Here is a 19,213-nt window from a genome sequence, read left to right on the forward strand (position 1 = left end):
AACTTAGGTATCTTCAGAAGGAAGCATTGATAAGCAGCAAGCAGCTATGTTTTCTTAGAATACTAGAAAGGAGTATTAGAGTTGTTTGACACTATGCCAGTAGGGCTGAAGCCAAGCATTAATGAGAAAAAGCTCTTTAAATATCTGAGGAAGGAATACATAGACATCTCCCTGTCGTGAAATACACTGAGAACAGACCCTGCAAAAAGCAAAAGGAAAACAACAAAAACAACAACAAAACCCCAAAAGCCATTATATTGTTTCACAGAGGCTCCAGAACAAAAATGGTGGAACCAAAGAACTTGGAATTGAGATGGGGTATTCATAATGATGAGGTATTTATGAGACTGACAGTGAGAATCTGTTTCTTTCACCCAAATTTGTGCCTAGATTCTGGAAGTGAAGGTTTTTAAGTCTCTTCTCTGAAGATTGTCTTGGACCCAAGGGTCAAATCTTAACGTATATTAACCAAAAACAAACAAAATAAAATTGAACAACTGGTGGTTAGCCAATTGCTCTCTGCAGAATCCCACTAGGCAATAAACCTACTTTCAGATTTGCTGTTTATAGCTTCATTCTTAACTACAGGCAGGCATTCCCATTGCTAGATGTCTAAGCAAAGCTTCTAACAGTAAATAGAATGATCAGAACAAAGAAACTTGAAAAAAGGAACTCAGGGAAAAATAAAAGTGAGCCTCAAAGAAGCTATGATATTTTAAAAGAATTAAGAGCTCTTCATGTCCTTGAGTTCCATATCTACAACTTCAACCAAATGCCAATCACAAAAAATACAACATACACATACTTGCATGCATACAAAATTGTAAGCATATATCTGTAAGTATATGTACTGGAAAATAATATATGTATATTTGAAGCTTTTCTTTTTTGTTACTTCCAATATAATATAATATAATAAATATAATATAATAAATATAATATAATATAATATAATATAATTAATATAAGGTATGTATAGCACTTGTATGAGACATCATAAATGATCTAAAGGTGACTCAAAGCATGTGCAAGGATGAGCATAGGCTATGCACAAATGCTCTACCATTTTACATAAGGAACTTGAGAAAGCATCAACTTTGATATCTGGAGGAGATTCTGAAACCTATGTTCCATAAATACTGAAGGACAAATGTAGTTTGTCCTTGATGAAACAGAACACCACTAAAATAGAGTGGACTCTTAGAAACTAAAAATGTTGTAACTATGCCTTTTTAAAAAGAATTGGTAAAAGGCTAAGAGCACAAAGTGGAGCAATTCAATAAGACAAACTAAGTCAAATATATAGGACATATAAAAGAACAATAAAACAATTAAAAGATCAGTCCAGCATATAGAGAAAGCAGATGAAATGTTTACACAAAAGATACTTGCACCTCACCTCCATGTTTACTGTTTCATTATTTAGAGTAGGCAGAATAGGAAAGCAACCCAGATACATCATCTCAGCAGATGAAAAGATAAAGGAAGTATATAGAACACTCATCTGTTAGAGATAAAATTTTGTCATTTTCGAAGATATGGATAGCAATGGAGAATCTTATCTTAGGTAAGACAAGCCAGAAATATAAATACCATACGTTCTTACTCATTTAAGAAAAATGATAAATCAACTTGTAAGCGTATGTAACAGGACAGAGGTCTCTAGTAAAAGGGAAGGATAAAGGGGGAAAGGACCAAAATAAATTAAGAGGTACTTTTAGGAACTGGAAACTGTAATCAGGAGGGAGAGGATAGGAGTCTGGATAGAGCCTGTGAGCACATCATGGACATGCATATAGAAATAGCAATTTGAATTCCATTGATTTTCAAAATATGCATTAAGAACTATAATAAAATAAAACTAAAAACTAATCATTAATCTCATTTATTTGTTCATCGTCGTTGTGTGCTTTTGTTTGTTTGTTTGTTTGTTTGTTTCAGACAGGGTCTCATGTATCTTACGCTGATCTCAAACTCCCTATGTAACCACAAATAACTTTAAACTTCTAATCTTCCTGTTTCTACTTCCTTGAGTGCTGGGATTACTGGAATGTAGCACTGTAGGTTAAACTCGGGGCTTTCTGCACACTAGATAAGGACTCTACCAACCGAGCTACATCCCTGGTTCCTTAGTCATTTATTTAGATAAAATATTCCAAAATCATTAATATAAAAGATCAATCTAGAAAATCTTACCTGCCTACTTCCCTTCCTAACAAAATAACAAAATTCCTTCAATAACAAAATTATTGAAAATAACATCAAATAAATAATAAAACAAAATCACCCAGGATGAATGGGCTTATAGACCAAAAGGGTCTACCAAAGGAAGAGTATAAGATGTGTTAAAGACTCATACACCATCATGGTTCATAGCATCAGAAACAAAGATACAAAAAGCTGAAGATTTGGCACAGTGGTAGAATGGTAGCCTAGCAAGTGTGAGGTCCTAAGTTCCACCCTCAGTAACCCTCCTATCCCCACAAAAAACAAATAAACTTCAAAAGACTGAGGGAAATGATTTTTCACTAAGATTAATATAGCAAAGTTGGGTTAAAGACTTCCTGAACACGTAAGACTCAAGTGTTTACCCAACATGCCTTTTTCAGAGGCTACTGGTAGATGTGCTCTACAAACTAAATGCAAAAACAAATCAAGAAAAATGAGAGTCGTGAGAGTTATGAGGAGTGAAAATGGACATTTTTTAAATGTAAAAATGGAGATTTCAGACAAATAATTGTGTGACACTGTGAAAAAAGCATAGGCTTAGATCAGACTAGGAAGGCAAAGGGCCTCAAGAAAAACAAAGTTCAGAAGGATTTTATGGGCTTTACCAAGGATAAAATTGTTTGAGAGGATTTTACAGTCTTATCAGAAAGTGTGGAATGACTGAGAAATGAAAATTAAAGTAAGTTTATTTTGTGTGCAAGGTAAATTTTGCTGGTATTGTAACATATGCCCCACATAAACTTTTCCTTTTTGCAATCATCATTGAATGATACTGAAATGGCAACCATATTAAAAAATACTGCCTACATTGTGTGCTGGGACCAGAGCCTAGCAGAATCATCATCAAAGAGACCAGAGAGACTTCACCCTGCAATTGATGGGAACAGATGCAGAGTACCACAGCCAAACATTAGGTGGGGCTCAGGGAGTCCTGTAGAGGAAGGGGAGGAAGACTTATGGAAGAGCCTAGGCATCAGGGACACAATGAGAACATGGCTCACAGAATCAACTGACCAGGACTCACAGGTGCTGGGCAAAGATTAGGGAGCCTGTAGGGGTCTGACTTAGGTCCCCTGAATATGTGTTAATGCTGAGTAGCTTGGTGTTTTTGTAGGAATCCTAACAGTGGGAGTGGGGGCTGTCTCTGGTTCTTTTGCCTGTTTGTGGAGCTCTTTTCTTCCTACTGGATTGCCTTGCCCTGCCTTTGATAACACAGCATGTGCCTGGTCTTATTGTACCTTGTTGTGCTGTGGTTGGTTGATGTCCCTAGGAAATCTACTCTTTTCTGAGGGGAGGAGGAAAGGGTGGATCTGAGGAATAGGAGAGATGAAGGGGAAAGTCTAGGGTGGGGGAGAAAACTGCTGTCTGGATGTAATATATGAAAAAATAATCTAAAAAATAATAGAAAAAAAACACTGATGGATGTAGTGGCTAAGTGTATAACTAAGAAAATCAGGAGTCCACAGCCATTCTCCTTGGCTACATGATAAATTTAAGGTATGCCTTGATTCATGAGACTGTTTACAAAAAAGAGAGAAGTGAAGAGTAAAACATACTTGTATTTAGGATTGGAAAAAGGATAAGAGTGTAAAAAAGGCTAGCAGTCCTCCTCCACTGTAATAGGTATGCAAAGAGTGGCCCACACTGAGAAATCAAGATTGACCAATACCAGTATGGTAGAATAAAATGGGCATAGAAGACAGCTCTGCAGTTAAGAGATCATACTGCTCTTTAGGACAACCTGAGTTTGGCTTCAACTACACATCAGGAAGCCAGTAACCCCAGCCCAGAGGGTCCAACTCCCCCTTCAGAACTCTGTGAGCTCTGTATTCACAAGTTCATACCCACAAACACACAGACACAGAAAAACACACACACACACACATATACACATAAAGTCACACACACACACACACACACACACACAAAGGGGGAGAGAGGGGAAACAGAGAGGGAGAGGGAAAGGGAGAGGTATACAAGACCTAAGGCACATGACAGTGAATACTTCTGAAGGGAAAGATGAAAATTTAAGGACAGCTTTTTTTTATTGGTGTAAACATTTCAGCATTTCCTGATTTTGCTTAGTTTTACTCTTATGTTTTGCCTTTTAAATAAAGCAAGAAAATAAGTGTATTTGAAATCTTTGATATGGGTAATGGAGCCTATGTAGAGAAATTTCAATTCCATTGAAAGTTACTAGCAAAATAATTTTAAGAGTCTATCTATTTGATTTAGGTGTATGTGTATAAGCCTTTTATGAGTAAATATGTGTCACATGTGTGCAGGAAGCCCACAGAGGCTGAAAAAAGGTGCTATATTCCATGGAACCAGAGTTATAGATAGTTGTGAGCCACCACGGGAAAGAAATCCAGGTTCTGTTCTGAAAGATATCTGTATTCTCCCTGAACACCCACGCTCCAGTGTCATCCCCTTCCCCATGTCCTGCCTTTCTGTGTTTATTACCCCTGTGTGAATGAATTACAATTTGAAAAAATAAATAAATTATTTAAAAAGAAGAAGAAGAAGAAGAAGAAGAAGAAGAAGAAGAAGAAGAAGAAGAAGAAGAAGAAGAAGAAGAAGAAATCCAGGTTCTCTGCAAGCATAGTAAATGCCTTTCTCTACTGAACTCTATATCCCTACTTTTTAATCAATCACATTATTTTAAGTATGAGCTATATCTAATACATTTGCTAACCCAGAACTCACTTGTTCACTCGTTTATTTTCTCTCTCTATTTCTAGAAGGTAAGTCTCATCAGACAGGAATAACAATAGGCTAGTAAATGTTTAACAGTGATTCTACAGACACAACAAAAACTTCATCTGCAGTGTCTTCAAGTTCTGGTCATGTGAATACTCTTTCCATACCTAATTTCAAGCTACCAAAATGATGTCGCTAAACACTGAATTGGTAGCAGATGCAGCAATTTGGCTTTGGTGACTGGCTCAACGATACCATTGAGAGAAACTTTGCTTGTCTTGTTCCCTATTTCCTCTCTCTGCACTTAATCACGGTGCTTAGCACATGGTGACTCAATAAAGAGCAGTTTACCTGTTGACTGAAAGGAAATAAACAACAAAAGCATAGAGCCCGGCTGATACCAGCCCAAATGCTGCAGCCTTCAAGCTTCCCAGGAGGTCCACAGTGACCAAGGACACAGGTAAGAATTTTACCCAAATACTCAAGCCAGCTGGGACTCTCACACAATCCACTTCTCCACCTTCATTCTCCCCTACTTCCCCACCCAGGTCAGAGCAGCAGCCCTGACCAATACCAGCCTAAATGACAAAGCCTGGGATCCTTCCAGGAGGTCCACAGTAACCAAGGCCACAGGAGGTCCACAGTAACCAAGGCCACAGGAGGTCCACAGTAGCCAAGGCCACAGGAGGTCCACAGTAACCAAGGCCACAGGAGGTCCACAGTAGCCAAGGGCACAGGAAGTCCACAGTAACCAGGGACACAAGAGGCCCACCCTAACCAGAGACAACACTGTCTGCCTCCAAGAAGACCAGCTCTAACTCAGGTCAGAGAGATCTACCTGCCTCCAAGGAGTCCAGTTCCAGTCAGAGACAACCAGGCCTATTAACAACAGTGAGAACCAGATGGCCAGAAGCAAGTGCAAGATCATAAGGGACAGAACCCAATGTACTCTGGCATCATCAGAACCAAGTTCTCCCACCACAACAAGCACTGGATACCCTAACATGCATGGAAAGCAAGATAATGACCTAAAATCCCATCTTGTGAAGATGATAGAGGTCTTTAAGGAGGATATAAAGAACTCTCTTAAAGAAATACAGAAAAACACAAGCAAACAGGTATAAGCCCTTAAAGAAGAAACAAATAAACCCCTTAAAGAAATACAGGAAAATACAAAAAGCAGGTGAAGGAATTGAACAAAAAGGTCCAAGTACTAAAAATGGAAATAGAAACAATAAAGAAAACACAAAGGGAGGCAACCCTGGAGATGGACAACTTAGGAAAGAGATCAGGAGCTACAGACACAAGCATCAACAACAGAATACAAGAGATAGAAGAGAGAATCTCAGGCATGGATGATACCATAGAAAATATTGACACATTGGTCAAAGAAAATACAAAGTGTAAAAAGCTCCTAACTCAAAATATCCAGGAAATTCAGGACATGATGAAAAGATCAAACCTGTGAATAATAGGAATAGAAGAGGAAGAAGAACCCCAGCTCAAATGGCCAGAAAACATCTCCAAAAAAAAAAAAAGTCTTAGAAGAGAGCCTTCCCTAACCTAAAGAAGGAGATGCTCATAAATGTACAAGAAGCCTACAGAACATCAAATAGATTGGATAAGAAAAGAAAATCCTCTTGTAACATAATAATCAAAGCACTAAATGCACAGAACAAAGAAAGAATATTAAAAGCAGTACTAGAAAAAGGCCAAGTAACATATACAAGCTGACCTATCAGAATTACACAACTTTTCAACAGAGACTCTAAAAGCCAGAATATCCTGGACAGATGTCATCAAGAACCTGAGAGAACACGATAATGTGCCCAGCAAAACTCTCGATCATCATAGATGGAGAAATCAAGATATTCCATGACAAAACCAAATTTAAACAATATTTTTCTACTATCTACAGAGAATTCTAGAACAAAATCTCTAACACAAGGAGGGTAACTACAGCCAAAAAACACAAGAAACTAAACAGTTCACAACAAACCCAAAAGAAGAGAATCATACACACATACTACCACTGCCAGCAACGAAAATAACAGGAACTAATAATAAGCTGCCTTTAATATCTCTCAACATCAATGGACTCAATTCCCCAATAAAAAGGCACGGGCTAACAGATTAGATAAGTAAATAGGATCCAGCATTTTGCTGCACACAAAAAATACACCTCAGTGAAAAAAGATACTACCTCAGAGTAAGAGGCTGGGGAAAAAGTCTTCCAAGAAAATAGTCCCAAGAAAAAAGCTGGAGTTGCCATTCTAATATCCAATAAAATAGACTTTCAACCAAAAGTTATCAAATGCTATGGAGAAGGACACTTTATATTCGTCAAAGGAAAAATTCACCAAAAGGAAGTTTCAGTCCTGAACATATATGCCCAAATGCAAGGGCACACACATTAGTAAAAGAAAGTTTACTAAAGCTCAAAACACACAATGAACTTCACACAATCATAGTGGAAGACTTCAACACCCCACTCTCACCAGGGAACAGGTCATTGGAACAGAAACTAAACAGAGACACAGTGAAAATAACAGAAGTTATGAACCAAATGGATTTAACAGATATCTGCAGAACATTTCACCACAAAAAAAGAGAAAATAGTTTCTCAACACCTTGTAGAACCTTCTCCAAAACTGACCATATAATTGGACATAAAACAAGTCTCAACAAATACAAAAAGATTGGAATAGTCCTATGCATTCTATCAGATCACAGCAGACTAAGGCTAAACTTCAATAACAAAAAAACATCAGAAACCCCACATATCCATGTAAACTGAACAACTTTCTGCCCAATGATAACTTTGTCAGGGAAGAAATAAAGAAAGAAATCAAAGACTTTTATAGAATTCAATGAAAATGAAGACATATCATACATGGACTTATAGGACACAGTGAAAGCAACATTAAGAGGAAAATTCTTATCACTAAGTACCTTCATAAAGAAATCTGAGAGATACCATACAAGCAACTTAACACACCTGAAAGCTCTAGAACAGAAAGAAGCCAACACACCCAAGAGAAGTAGAAGGCAGGAAATACTCAAACTCAGGGCTGAAGTCAACCAATAGAAACAAAGAGAACAATACAAAGAATCAAAAAAAAATAATAAAGACCAAGAGCTGGTTCTTTGAGAAAATCAACAAGATAGATAAACCCTTAGCCAAACTAACCAGAGGGCACAAAGACACTATCCAAATTAACAAAATTAGAACTGAAAAGGGAAACATAACAACAGAACCTGAAGAAATTCAAAAAATCATCAGAAATTACTACAAAAGCCTATACTCCACAAAACTGGAAAATCTAGAAGAAATGGACGATTTTTCTAGACAGATACTAGGTACCAAAGTTAAATCAAGATCAGAGAAACTAAACATTCCCATAACCCCTAAGGAAATAGAGATACTTAGGTACTCCAATGCCTAAACCACACAAAGACCAAACAAAGAACAAGAACTTCAGACCAATCTCACTTATGAATATTGATGTAAAAATACTCAATAAAGTTCTTACCACCCAATGCAGCCGAAAAGGAGTGCGTGGTGCTAGGAGAGGGTGCAACCTACATGGCCTAAGACAGGGCTCTCACCCTTCTTTCACCCGCCTCGGGGTCCCTTGACGTTGCCCATCGTCGACAGCCTAAAGCCTCCAACAATCGATGTGACTCATCTCACATCAATGTTTTGGGGTTGTGAACTTGTCTAAGACCACCCATAATTAGACATCCAAATTCAAAACTCACATAGTTGGGATTGATCATAAGATGCCTTCTCTAACTAAACAGAGAAGGGGGAGATGCCAGAAGCCAGGACCCTCGCCCTTACCCTCACCCCCTACCTTTCCCCACCTGCACAATGTCCCCTGAAGCTTGACAACTGCAAGATCCTGCTTGGCAACTGCAGATAGGCTCAAAGCAGTGTACCATATCTTCTGAAGAATAGCAGGGAGACCATAACTCAAGCAGTGTACCATATCTTCTGAAGAACTGCAGGTAGATCATAATTCAAGGCAGTGTACCGTATAGACCATGACATGTTTCAAGGCACAGACCAAGAAGATTCTGTACTTTTCCACCACCTGACCCCTCTTACCCCCTCCCCTTGTAAAACATGCTATAAAAAGCATTTCATGTTTAAAAAAAAAATTAAATAAAAAAAAAAGTTCTTACAAACCAAATCCAAGAATACATCAAAACCATCATTCACCACAATCAAGTAAGCTTCATCCCAGGGTCACAGGGATAGTTCAATAAATAAAAATACATATGATTATCTCATTAGATGCTGAAAAAGCCTTCAAAAAAATACACACCCCCTTCATGTTATAAGTTCTGGAGAAATCACGAATGTATAGCACATAAATAAATATAAATAAGACAACATATAGCAAACCAACAGCCAACATTAAATTAAATGGAGAGAAACTAGAAGCAAACCCACTAAAATCCAGGACAAGACAACGTTGCCCAGTCACTCCTTATCTACTCAATATAGTACTTAAAGTTCTAACTAGAGCAATTAGACACCAAAGGGATATCAAGGGGATACACATTGGAAAGGAAGAAGTCAAAGTATCACTATTTGTAGATGATATGAGAGTATACATAAGCAACTCCCAAAATTCCACCAAAGAACTCCTACAGCTGATAACTTCAGCAAAGTGGCTGGAAATAAAATTAACTCAAACAAATCAGTAGCCTTTCTGTACTCAAAGGAGAAACAGGCTGAGAAAGAAATTAGGGAAACAACACCCTTCCAGATAGCCACAAATAGTATAAAATATCTTGGTGTAACTCTTACCAAGCAAGTGAAAGATCTGACAATAACTTTAAACCCCTGGAAAAAAAAAGAAACTGAAGAAGACCTCAGAAGATGGAAAGATCTCCCATGCTCATGAATTGTTAGGAATAAAATAGTGAAAATGGCCGTCTTATCAAAAGCAATCTACAAATTCAATGCAATACACATCAAAATTCCAACACAATTCTTAACAGACATTGAAAGAGAAATTCTCAACTTTATATGAAAAAAGGAAAAAACCCAGGATAGCCAAAACAATTCTCAGCAATAAAAGAACTTCCAGAGGAATTACAGTCCTGTACCTCAAGCTGTACTACAAAGTAATAGTGATTAAAACTGAATGGTATTGGTACAGAGACAGAGATGTCAATCACTGGAATAGAATCGAAGACCCAGAAGTAAACCCATATCATACAGTTCAAAAAAGAAAGCATCTTCAATAAATGGTGCTGGTCTAACTGGTGGTCTGTATGGAGAAGAATGAAAATAAATCAATATTTATCACGTTGCACAAAGCTCAAGTCTAAGTAGATCAAGGGCCTCCACATAAAATCAGATACATTGAATCTAATAGAAGAGAAAGTAGGGAAGAGCCTTGAACTCATTGTCACAGACAGAAATTTCTTGAAGAGAACACCAGTGCCTCAGGCTCTAAGATCAACAATTGATAAGTGAGACCTCAAGGAACTGAAAAGCTTCTGTAAGGCAAAAGACACTGCCATTAGGACAAAATGGCAACCTACAGATTTGGAAAAAAAATCTTCACTAACCCTACATTTGATAGAGGGCTAATATCCAAAATATATAAAGAACCCAAGAAGTTAACCTCTAAAACCCCAAATAACCCAATTAGAAAATGACCAAGAAACAAATAAATGTTCAAAGTCCTTAGAATCAGAGAAGTGCAAATCAAAATGACCCTGAGATTCCATCTTATACCAATCAAAATTGCTAAGATCGAAACCTCAAGTGACAGTACATGCTGGTGAGGATGTGGAGAAAGAGGAACACTCCTCCATTGCTGGTGGGATTGAAAACTGGTACAACCACTCTGCAAATCAATCTAGCAGTTCCTCAGAAAATCAGAAATAGTTCTACCTGAAGACACAGTTATACCACTCTTGGGCTTATACCCAAAAGACGACTCACCTTACCACAAGGATACATGCTCCACCATGCTCATAGCACCCTTATTTGTAATAGCCAAAAGCTGGAAACAACACAGATGTCCCTCAACTGATGAATGGATATAGAAAATATTTATTTACACACGATTCAGTTATTAAAAACCAAGACATCATGAATTTTGCAGGCAAATGAATGGAGCTAGAAAATATCATCCTGAGTGAGGTAACCCAGACCCAAAAGGACATTCATGACATGTACTCACTGATAAGTGGATATTAGACAAAATTACAGAATACCTAGAATACAGCCTACAACCTTAAGAAGTGTAACAAACAGAAATGTCCAAGTGAGGAGGCTTCAATTCCACTTAGAAGGGGTAAGGAAATAATCACAGGAGGCAGAGGGAGGGAGGGATCTGGGTGGGAGAGGGAAGAGGGAGGGAAAAAGGGGAACAAGATCAGATATGGGGTAGGGGACAGGAGAGAAGCCCAGAGGACCAAGAAAATGAATGGAAATAAACAGCCTTGGAGAGTGGGAAATGGAGGCACCCTCTAAAAAGTGCCAGAGACCAGGGAGGTGAGACACTCTCAGGACACATTGGGAGTGACCTTAGCTAAAATGTCCAACACTGGGAAAAGGGAACTGGAAGAGTCCACCTTTAGAAGAAAGACAGGGCCTCAAGTGGAGGGACAGGGTTACTAACCCACAATAAAAATTCCTGACCCCAAATTGCTTCTGTCTAAAAGAACTGCAGGGGCAAAAATGGAAAAGAGACTGAAGGAAAGGCTGTTCAATGACCAGCTCAGCTTTGGATTCATCTCATGGGGGAGCACCAAGGTCTGACACTATTACTGATGCTATGATATGCTTACAGACAGTCTGGCCTGACTGTCCTCTGAGAGACCCTACCAACAAATAACTGAGACAGAAGTAGATACTCAACCATTGGACTGAAGTCTGGGACCCTTGTAGCTGAATTAGGAGAAGGAATGAAGAAGCTGAAATGGAGAGCAACTCCATAGGAAGACCAGCAGACTCAACTAACCCAGACCCCAGGGCGCTCCCAGAGACTGAACCACCAACCAGGAGCATACACGGGCCAGTCCAAGGTCCCAGACACATATGTAGCAGAGGACTGCCTAGTCTGGCCTCAGTGAGAGATGTGCTTAATCCTGCTTTGCAGGGTTGATGTCCCAGGGAAGGGGGAGGCCTAGTGGAGGGAGCACACCATCTCTGAGGCAAGGGGGAGGAGTAATGGGATGAGGAACTGTGGGAGGGGAACCAAGGGAGAACCAAGGGGGGCCACGATTGGAATGTAAATAAATAAAATAATTTTTAAAAAAACATAAGCACAGAGATAGACCAACACTGAATGAATACAATTATTTAGTCTGAAAAAAACTCAAAATTCCCAAAGCCAAATAATGTCAAAGGCTAGAAATACTGAAAGACCTTCTGTTAGGAATCAGAAAACCTTGAGAGAATGAGAAGCTGCATAAATTCATTGTTCTCTGTGACTAAAAAGATTTCGTCGTGTAACTATACCACAATTTCTTGGTGCATTCATCTGTTGATTGTCACCTGATATATAAAATCATGTATTTACAGATTTCATGAGAGCAGAAGTGAAACTGTCTTGGGGGGGTGGGGGGGACAAAAACAATGAATGGGAGGGATAAGAAAGAACAAGATGGAGGCTTGCTGGAAGCAATTATATACTTGCAAGTAAAAGACTTTATGCAACCTGTGCAGATGAAACTTTTACATTAAATTTTTTAAAAAGTAAAAGTTTTTTAAATTTGAAACAAAGAAAATACAGATAGTGGAAGTCAGACTGTAAGTTGGTACTGGGTCACCATCAATCAACAATGTCATGCTGGCCTCAAAGGGGAAAACATAGGAAAGAAGATAAGAGTGAGCCAAGCATTCAGCTATTCAGTTTATACATGTTTAATCATCACAAGAATCCCAGGAGACAGTCTTCCCCATTTTACAGATGGGGAAACTGAAAGTCATCAGCTCCAAGCAACTTTCCCAAGACAGTAAGGAGATCTGGCGTTGATGGTTTTATTTTTGCTTGCTTTTAACTGACACATTAAAACACAAAATTATACATACATTATGGAGCACCATGTGATGTTTTCATACATGTTTACCTCTATAATGTCTTAATCATTGTAACATTTATCAGATAACTAACACAAATAAGATATCATTCAATAATGAAAGCATTTTTAAAAAATCTTTTCTTTTACCTTTTGAAAAACATGCTACAATATCTTATCTATAGTCACCCTATTGTGCAACTTCTTACTTCTATCTAGCTGTAACTAAGTCTTCATTGATCAACCTTCCCCAGAGACCTGGGATTTAGACCGAAGTTTGCTTAGCTTCTTATTATATTCTCTTCCTGCTATACCAGCTGCCTTCAAAAATACCTTTTTAAAAAGAGTTATTTTTTAAATGGGAGTTTTGCTTATAAGAGACATGAGGCTAATTATCTAACCTCCTATCATTCTTTACGTTCTTTAGTTATACAGTTTAGCCTAGGCACCTGAAAAGTGGGAGTAGAAATGCATCCAAGAAGCCTTTTTTAAAAATAAGCTCTGTATTCTTTGTTGTAGCTCTATTTCCTTGTCTAAAGCAGAATGCAGGCTGCCTAGCAACCAAGCTAATGGTGTCTCTTTTTTTGCCTTAATTATCTTATGTTTTGTACAAGCTCAAAGGGATTGAATCAAATATCTAGAGTGCAAGGTCTGAGTTTTTATATCAATATATGTGTTCATACATATGCATAGGACACACACACACACACACCTCTTCTTCTCTCAATCCAATAATCATAGAAAAAAAGATGAGTTTTCAGACTATCTTTATATATCTTTATATGATGCCGTATCATTGGCTTAAAAGGCACAAAAAATTAACAACCTGATCATCTGTGAATAACTATAACACAAAATGTCTGGTCTGACCAACAATTCCTATTAATCTGAGAGAGTCCTGTAACTCCTGACTACACTGAACAGTCGTTTTCAGGTGTGTGTGTGTGTGTGTGTGTGTGTGTGTGTGTGTGTGTGTCTGTGTCTGTGTTTTTGTTTCTCTTTCTGTTTCTGTGTGTCTGTGTGTCTGTACGTGTATCCCCTAAAAGAGATTTCTAATAGACATATCAGCAGTGATGCAGAACAACTCCAGTACTATCAGTATTTTTGTGAGTCAGTTTTCTTACTAGACAATTTGAGAAATCTTTGCTATCAAGGCAGGAAATCATATGCAATCCTAAATTTGATCTGAATCACTTATTCATAGGAAAACAACCAACCAGACAAATAAGAACTGGAATGAAAGCATGCCATTAGAAAATGCGATAATTAGGCACAATCCCCTTTCTTCTTTGCTAGCTGATTTTCAGCATAATTCATACTCTGCTGGCAACTATAGACTTAATCACAGTGGTCTCATTCCTCTCTCCAGATTTTTGATTCAGGCATTGGTAAGAGACACAATTGTGACAAAGAAGGAATGTGGGAACACCTATATGGGTAACTTCTAGGATAGTTTCCCAATCTTGAACAGAGATACAAGAAAGGACCATTCCTGTTTTGCATTCCTGAATATCCATACCTGTGTACAATGTCAAGAAATGTGGCAGTCATTTGGGGATTGTAAGGAGAGTTTGTGAGTGAAAAATACCTAGCATGCCGTGACTTGAAAAGTGTCCCAGTGAAAACAAGCTGGTTCGTGGATGACATTATGGATTTGCTCTCTGTTTTAAATTTTGCAAACATAATTATTATTTAGTACAATGTATGTGGGCCTTCTGTAATTTATAGTGGGCATCAATAGAACTAATGTTAATAAAATATCATACTTTGATATATATCCACATGCCATTCTAGCTACTTTTAAAATGCTAACTGTCTGCATATAACTTCTAATCTATAGAAACCACCATATGAGCTGGGAATGGGTACACACAATTGGAATTGTAACACTTGGAAAGTAGAGGCAAGAGAATTGCAAGTTCCAGGCCATTGTCCCAAAAGGAGAGAGAGAGGCAGAAAGAGAGAGAGAGAGAGAGAGAGAGAGAGAGAGAGAGAGAGAGAGAGAGAGAGAGAGAAACAGGCAGGCAGGCAGGAAGGAAGAGACTCAAGAAATGCAGAATAGAGAGAAGAAAGGAAAAGGAAAAATGGCAGAAAGAAGTGAGCGAGGAATAGGGAGAGGAAGCTTCCATGTGCATTTCTCTAATGTGAGCAACTTCTTTGCCTTCCTGTCTTCCCCTTACTCTTCTATGTGTTCTTTATCTTTGCTCTCCACCCATTTTTATCCCTTCTTCCCTTTCCACACCTTTTTTTATTCTTCCAGTCCTGAAGTGACATGAACCTTCATACACACACACACACACACACACACACACACACATTCCTAAATATATCCTGCTCAGTTTGTATAATGTTGTTTGTATGTAAATTTACAGGAGGCCATTTGGCCCTAGTCAATGGCTTGGTGTGCTTACTGGGGAAGACCATCTCTCCTGCCCCTAAGTTCCCTCAGGTGCCTACAGTTATAGGCCACTGTCTTGTCTTGGCGAATCAGTTCCAAACCTGGGTCACAAGAAAGATCTCTATTTTATTAGCTCCCCTTGAACAGCCCCCAGCATATGCTAAAATATGCTTTCTTTCCTTCTTTCTCGTTACCAGAGAGAAGAGAAAGCCAGCAGAATTGGGGGAAATGTTGGCAGCTATTCATCTGACTGGGAATTAATTCTCAGAATATTTGGTAAAGGAAAAAAGCCATTTGTTTTCCCATATTTTTATGTTCTTAGCTTATGACACAACTTGTGTGTCTGGACTTACTTGATGTGAGTCAAGCTTCTCAGGAATTTCTCCACTGGCTGCTGCTTCTGTATAGGCTTCATAGAAGGTCTTTTCATGGGACTCTACTGTAATAGTCAGCACAGCATCATAGGCTTCCCGGAGCTTTTGATTGTTCCTCAGGACCTGGTAGGGGCTGTGCTTATAAGGTAAACTGTAGAGCAGTACATCATAGGGCACAAAGACGTAAGTCCCATCTGTCATTTTCAGATCATGTGCCAATTCCAAGAAGTGCGTCTGAGTCTCTCCCCCAATCAAGGCTGAATGCATACACATGATGATTACTGAAACGGGGAGGGGGGAGGGGGGAGGGGGGAGGGCAGGGGGTTATGGTAGTAAAACAGAATCAGAAACCAAATGGGAGAAAGAAAGAAATGTGTTCTAACCAATAATTTAGAAATTATTTATTTCCTATTCCCACAGGATGGGCAAGATACTGAGGTCCTAAGTTAAGTCTGAGTTGTATATGGGAACTCTCCAAGTTGCGTATAGAGGCAAGAAAGACACATCTGCAGGCTGCAGAGAGTAATCCTAAACAGGAATAATAATATAAGTTGGGGTTAGCAAACACAAAGGCCTTGAGGTCTATTAAGTTTATATCCTGATAGCACGAGGTATTAGCTGTGTACTTCTGAGTAAACGACTTGTCCTTACTGTGCCTCCAGATGTCAATAATTCATGAAGAAGTAGTGATAATTCAAGGAGAAAATTCATAAGATGAGCCTAGTACATAGCACTAGACAGATAGTATCTACTCTTGTGTGAGAAGGATAGATTGGAAAAGAGGCACATAGCCACTATTGCTTTCATGCTGTCCACTCATTACAAATGTGCACTCCGGCATATTCTGACTAATGTTCCTAACTCTTACCAAAGCCATTATAGACAATGAATGGCACTAACACATATTCATCTACAAATGCTACTAAAATTGTGGATGATATGTTCAACTTTTTCAGTCTTACTTCCCTATAATTGGAATTACTTTGCACTCAATTTAATTCTTCCTAGACTTATGAAACTATGCTGTTTGGCAAGGCTATGCTAGAATAGACTGGATTAGAGTGGGCCACGGTTGAAGAATGGCGGCTTGATCATGAGACTGAAAGTCTTATATCCAATTTTGTCCTTGGCATGCTAAATGAGTTTAGTTTAAGCCCACTTGTGCTTCAGTGCCCACATCTTTAAAATGCAGATTCCAATGCATTTCACAGGTACATTGAGTAGTTTAATTAGATAATGCCTGGCAAGCATTCTGAGTTCCTTGAAGAAAAGCAAAAGTCCTATCACCACTGGTAAATATTAATTATACATGCTTCTGTGGAACCTTTAATCTCAGGAACTAAGTGTGCTTAACTACATTCAATGATTCGTCTTTGGCATTACTGTATTGCTTCACGTGTTTTCAAAAGCTTTCTTTACACTTTTTAAATATTCCTGGAAAGTTTTACTTTGGAACTAGAGGCACCACCTCTCAATTTTGAATGCACCCAGTAAGTTATACGATGGATCTTAAAGATACATGCACAATACACATACAACCTGGCCAAATTTGAGTTATTAAATGACCATTGGTTTCTACAAAATAAATACCTTAAGAGGATCTACACATACTCAGATGTTCAGATCTTCCTCTGAATTCTCTAAAGATATATCTTTGGAGCTATGTCTTGAGCCACACAAAGAATTCTGCTTCAGTTGTTAACAATTACCCACTGTAGAAATGGGGAAATGTGTGGTACCAGAGAGGTTTGGCAATTCAAGAATTAGGTTTGGGAAGAGAAATTAAAAGTAGCTTCACCCTCTCTGTTTGACTACACCACCAAACATGAATTCACTGCCCCAATCAGTCAAGTCACATGTCTGTTGGGTGGGGTTGGGGATGGGAAGGATATGGACTAAACAACGTGCTTTAGGTAGTTGTCTAGTTCGTCAGTATTCTTGGCAAGAAAGTCAGTTGGCATTTCTCCAGCAAAGGCAATGATAAACTGACTTGATCAAGGTTACCAAACACAGTTCCATTTAATTTCCTTAAGGGATATTGAAATTAGTGCATGGAAAACATCAAATAAAACAAAGTGCTTTGTGTTTGGTGAGATACAAATATTTCAGTTCACACAGAAGGAGCTATTATGGTATGCCATCCAGACACACACTTCAGGACTGACATGCATTCCCCCTAACTGCTGAGAACGTTAGCATGTGAGAGCTAATGCCTCACCAATAATTAACCTCAGCTGAAGAGAGCTGCCTCTCACAAGGTCAGATGCCTTCAGCAGTGAACTGAATCTGGCTGGGGTTGACTTTACTGAATCTATGGTTACATTTTTCAGAACATCTGTAAGCCAGTAAACAACATGTTATTAGCTTGAAATTGGCCATGGTGATGGTGATTTACTCTATGGGATTCAGCAAACTACAAATCAAGGCTTTCTCACTCCCGGGAAGGTGCTTGCTAAAACAATTATTAGCACATTGTACCCTTTCTTTGGGTCAGCCTACACAATGAGTAGTCTACACACAGTGGTAGAAAGCTGCAGACTCTTTATCTCAATTCTAGTTGTCCCAGCTCCAGAGTACCCCTTATGGATTGAACAAGGCCCTTTTTGTTCTTTTCTTTCTGTCTAATTCTCCGGCTTTCTCTTCCTCATGAGTGTTATACTTGGAAACAATCACCAATAAAATTCTTGCACTCAAAGTTAGATCTAGCACAAGTTTGAAGTTACAACTATACCCTAAACTGGCTTTTACCATGATACCCACAGTATTTCTTGCTCTAATTTGTGTATGACGGCATCTTCTATGAAACTGTAGACTTCTTATGGTCAGAGACTGTGTCCTATTTACTTTTTATTCTGATACACATGAACAGGCACACACACTAAACATTGTTTATATAGATGTCTGCATGCTAGCAAACTCCTAGGAAGAAAGAATCTGCATTCCTGCATTTTTAAATGTTCCATGAAGACAAGAGACATGGGCACATTGTACTATTAGGAAAGCAGAGCAATTGGAAGCTATACTCTTACATGAGTAGATACTGGCAAGCTTATATGTAATGCTGAGAACTGTTATCTTACCCCTCAATCTGAATCTCTATTTTTCTCATTGGCACATATGAATGACATTTTAAAAAATGATCCAAATTTCCAAAACTAGAAAGACAACTTAAAAGTATCCAGCCCAACCTTTCTCTCTCATTTTTAGATTTAAAAAAAATATATGAAAATGTTGAAATTGAACGATCTCTGGCCTCTATTTTTGCAAGACAAGAACTTGCCATTGGACACAATTAAAGTAGAAAGCATAAATACTGAATTCAAACAACAGCATCTTAATTTAATAGATTGAGTGCTTCATGCACAGGGATTTATGGATGCATCTGTTCTACGAGATGGTTTTTACTAAATAGCTTTTATTATCTCAAAATTACATTCATTAAAATGGGATTTGACCTCTA

The 19,213-nt window shown here is 38.4% G+C and overlaps 1 protein-coding gene across 1 annotated transcript in view; it reads right to left on the bottom strand.

Annotated features, from left to right (window-relative positions):
* Positions 1–19,213, bottom strand: part of Gucy2f (guanylate cyclase 2F, retinal) — an 89,546-nt gene that overhangs the window by 64,221 nt on the left and 6,112 nt on the right. Inside the window, exon 2 of the mRNA XM_028767498.1 lies at positions 15,733–16,034. Coding sequence (XP_028623331.1) covers positions 15,733–16,034 — 302 coding nt within the window. The remainder of the gene's footprint in view (positions 1–15,732; positions 16,035–19,213) is intronic.

This window comes from Grammomys surdaster, unplaced genomic scaffold (assembly GCF_004785775.1).
Source record: "Grammomys surdaster isolate TR1022 unplaced genomic scaffold, NIH_TR_1.0 173, whole genome shotgun sequence".
Taxonomy (NCBI): Eukaryota; Metazoa; Chordata; class Mammalia; order Rodentia; family Muridae; genus Grammomys; species Grammomys surdaster.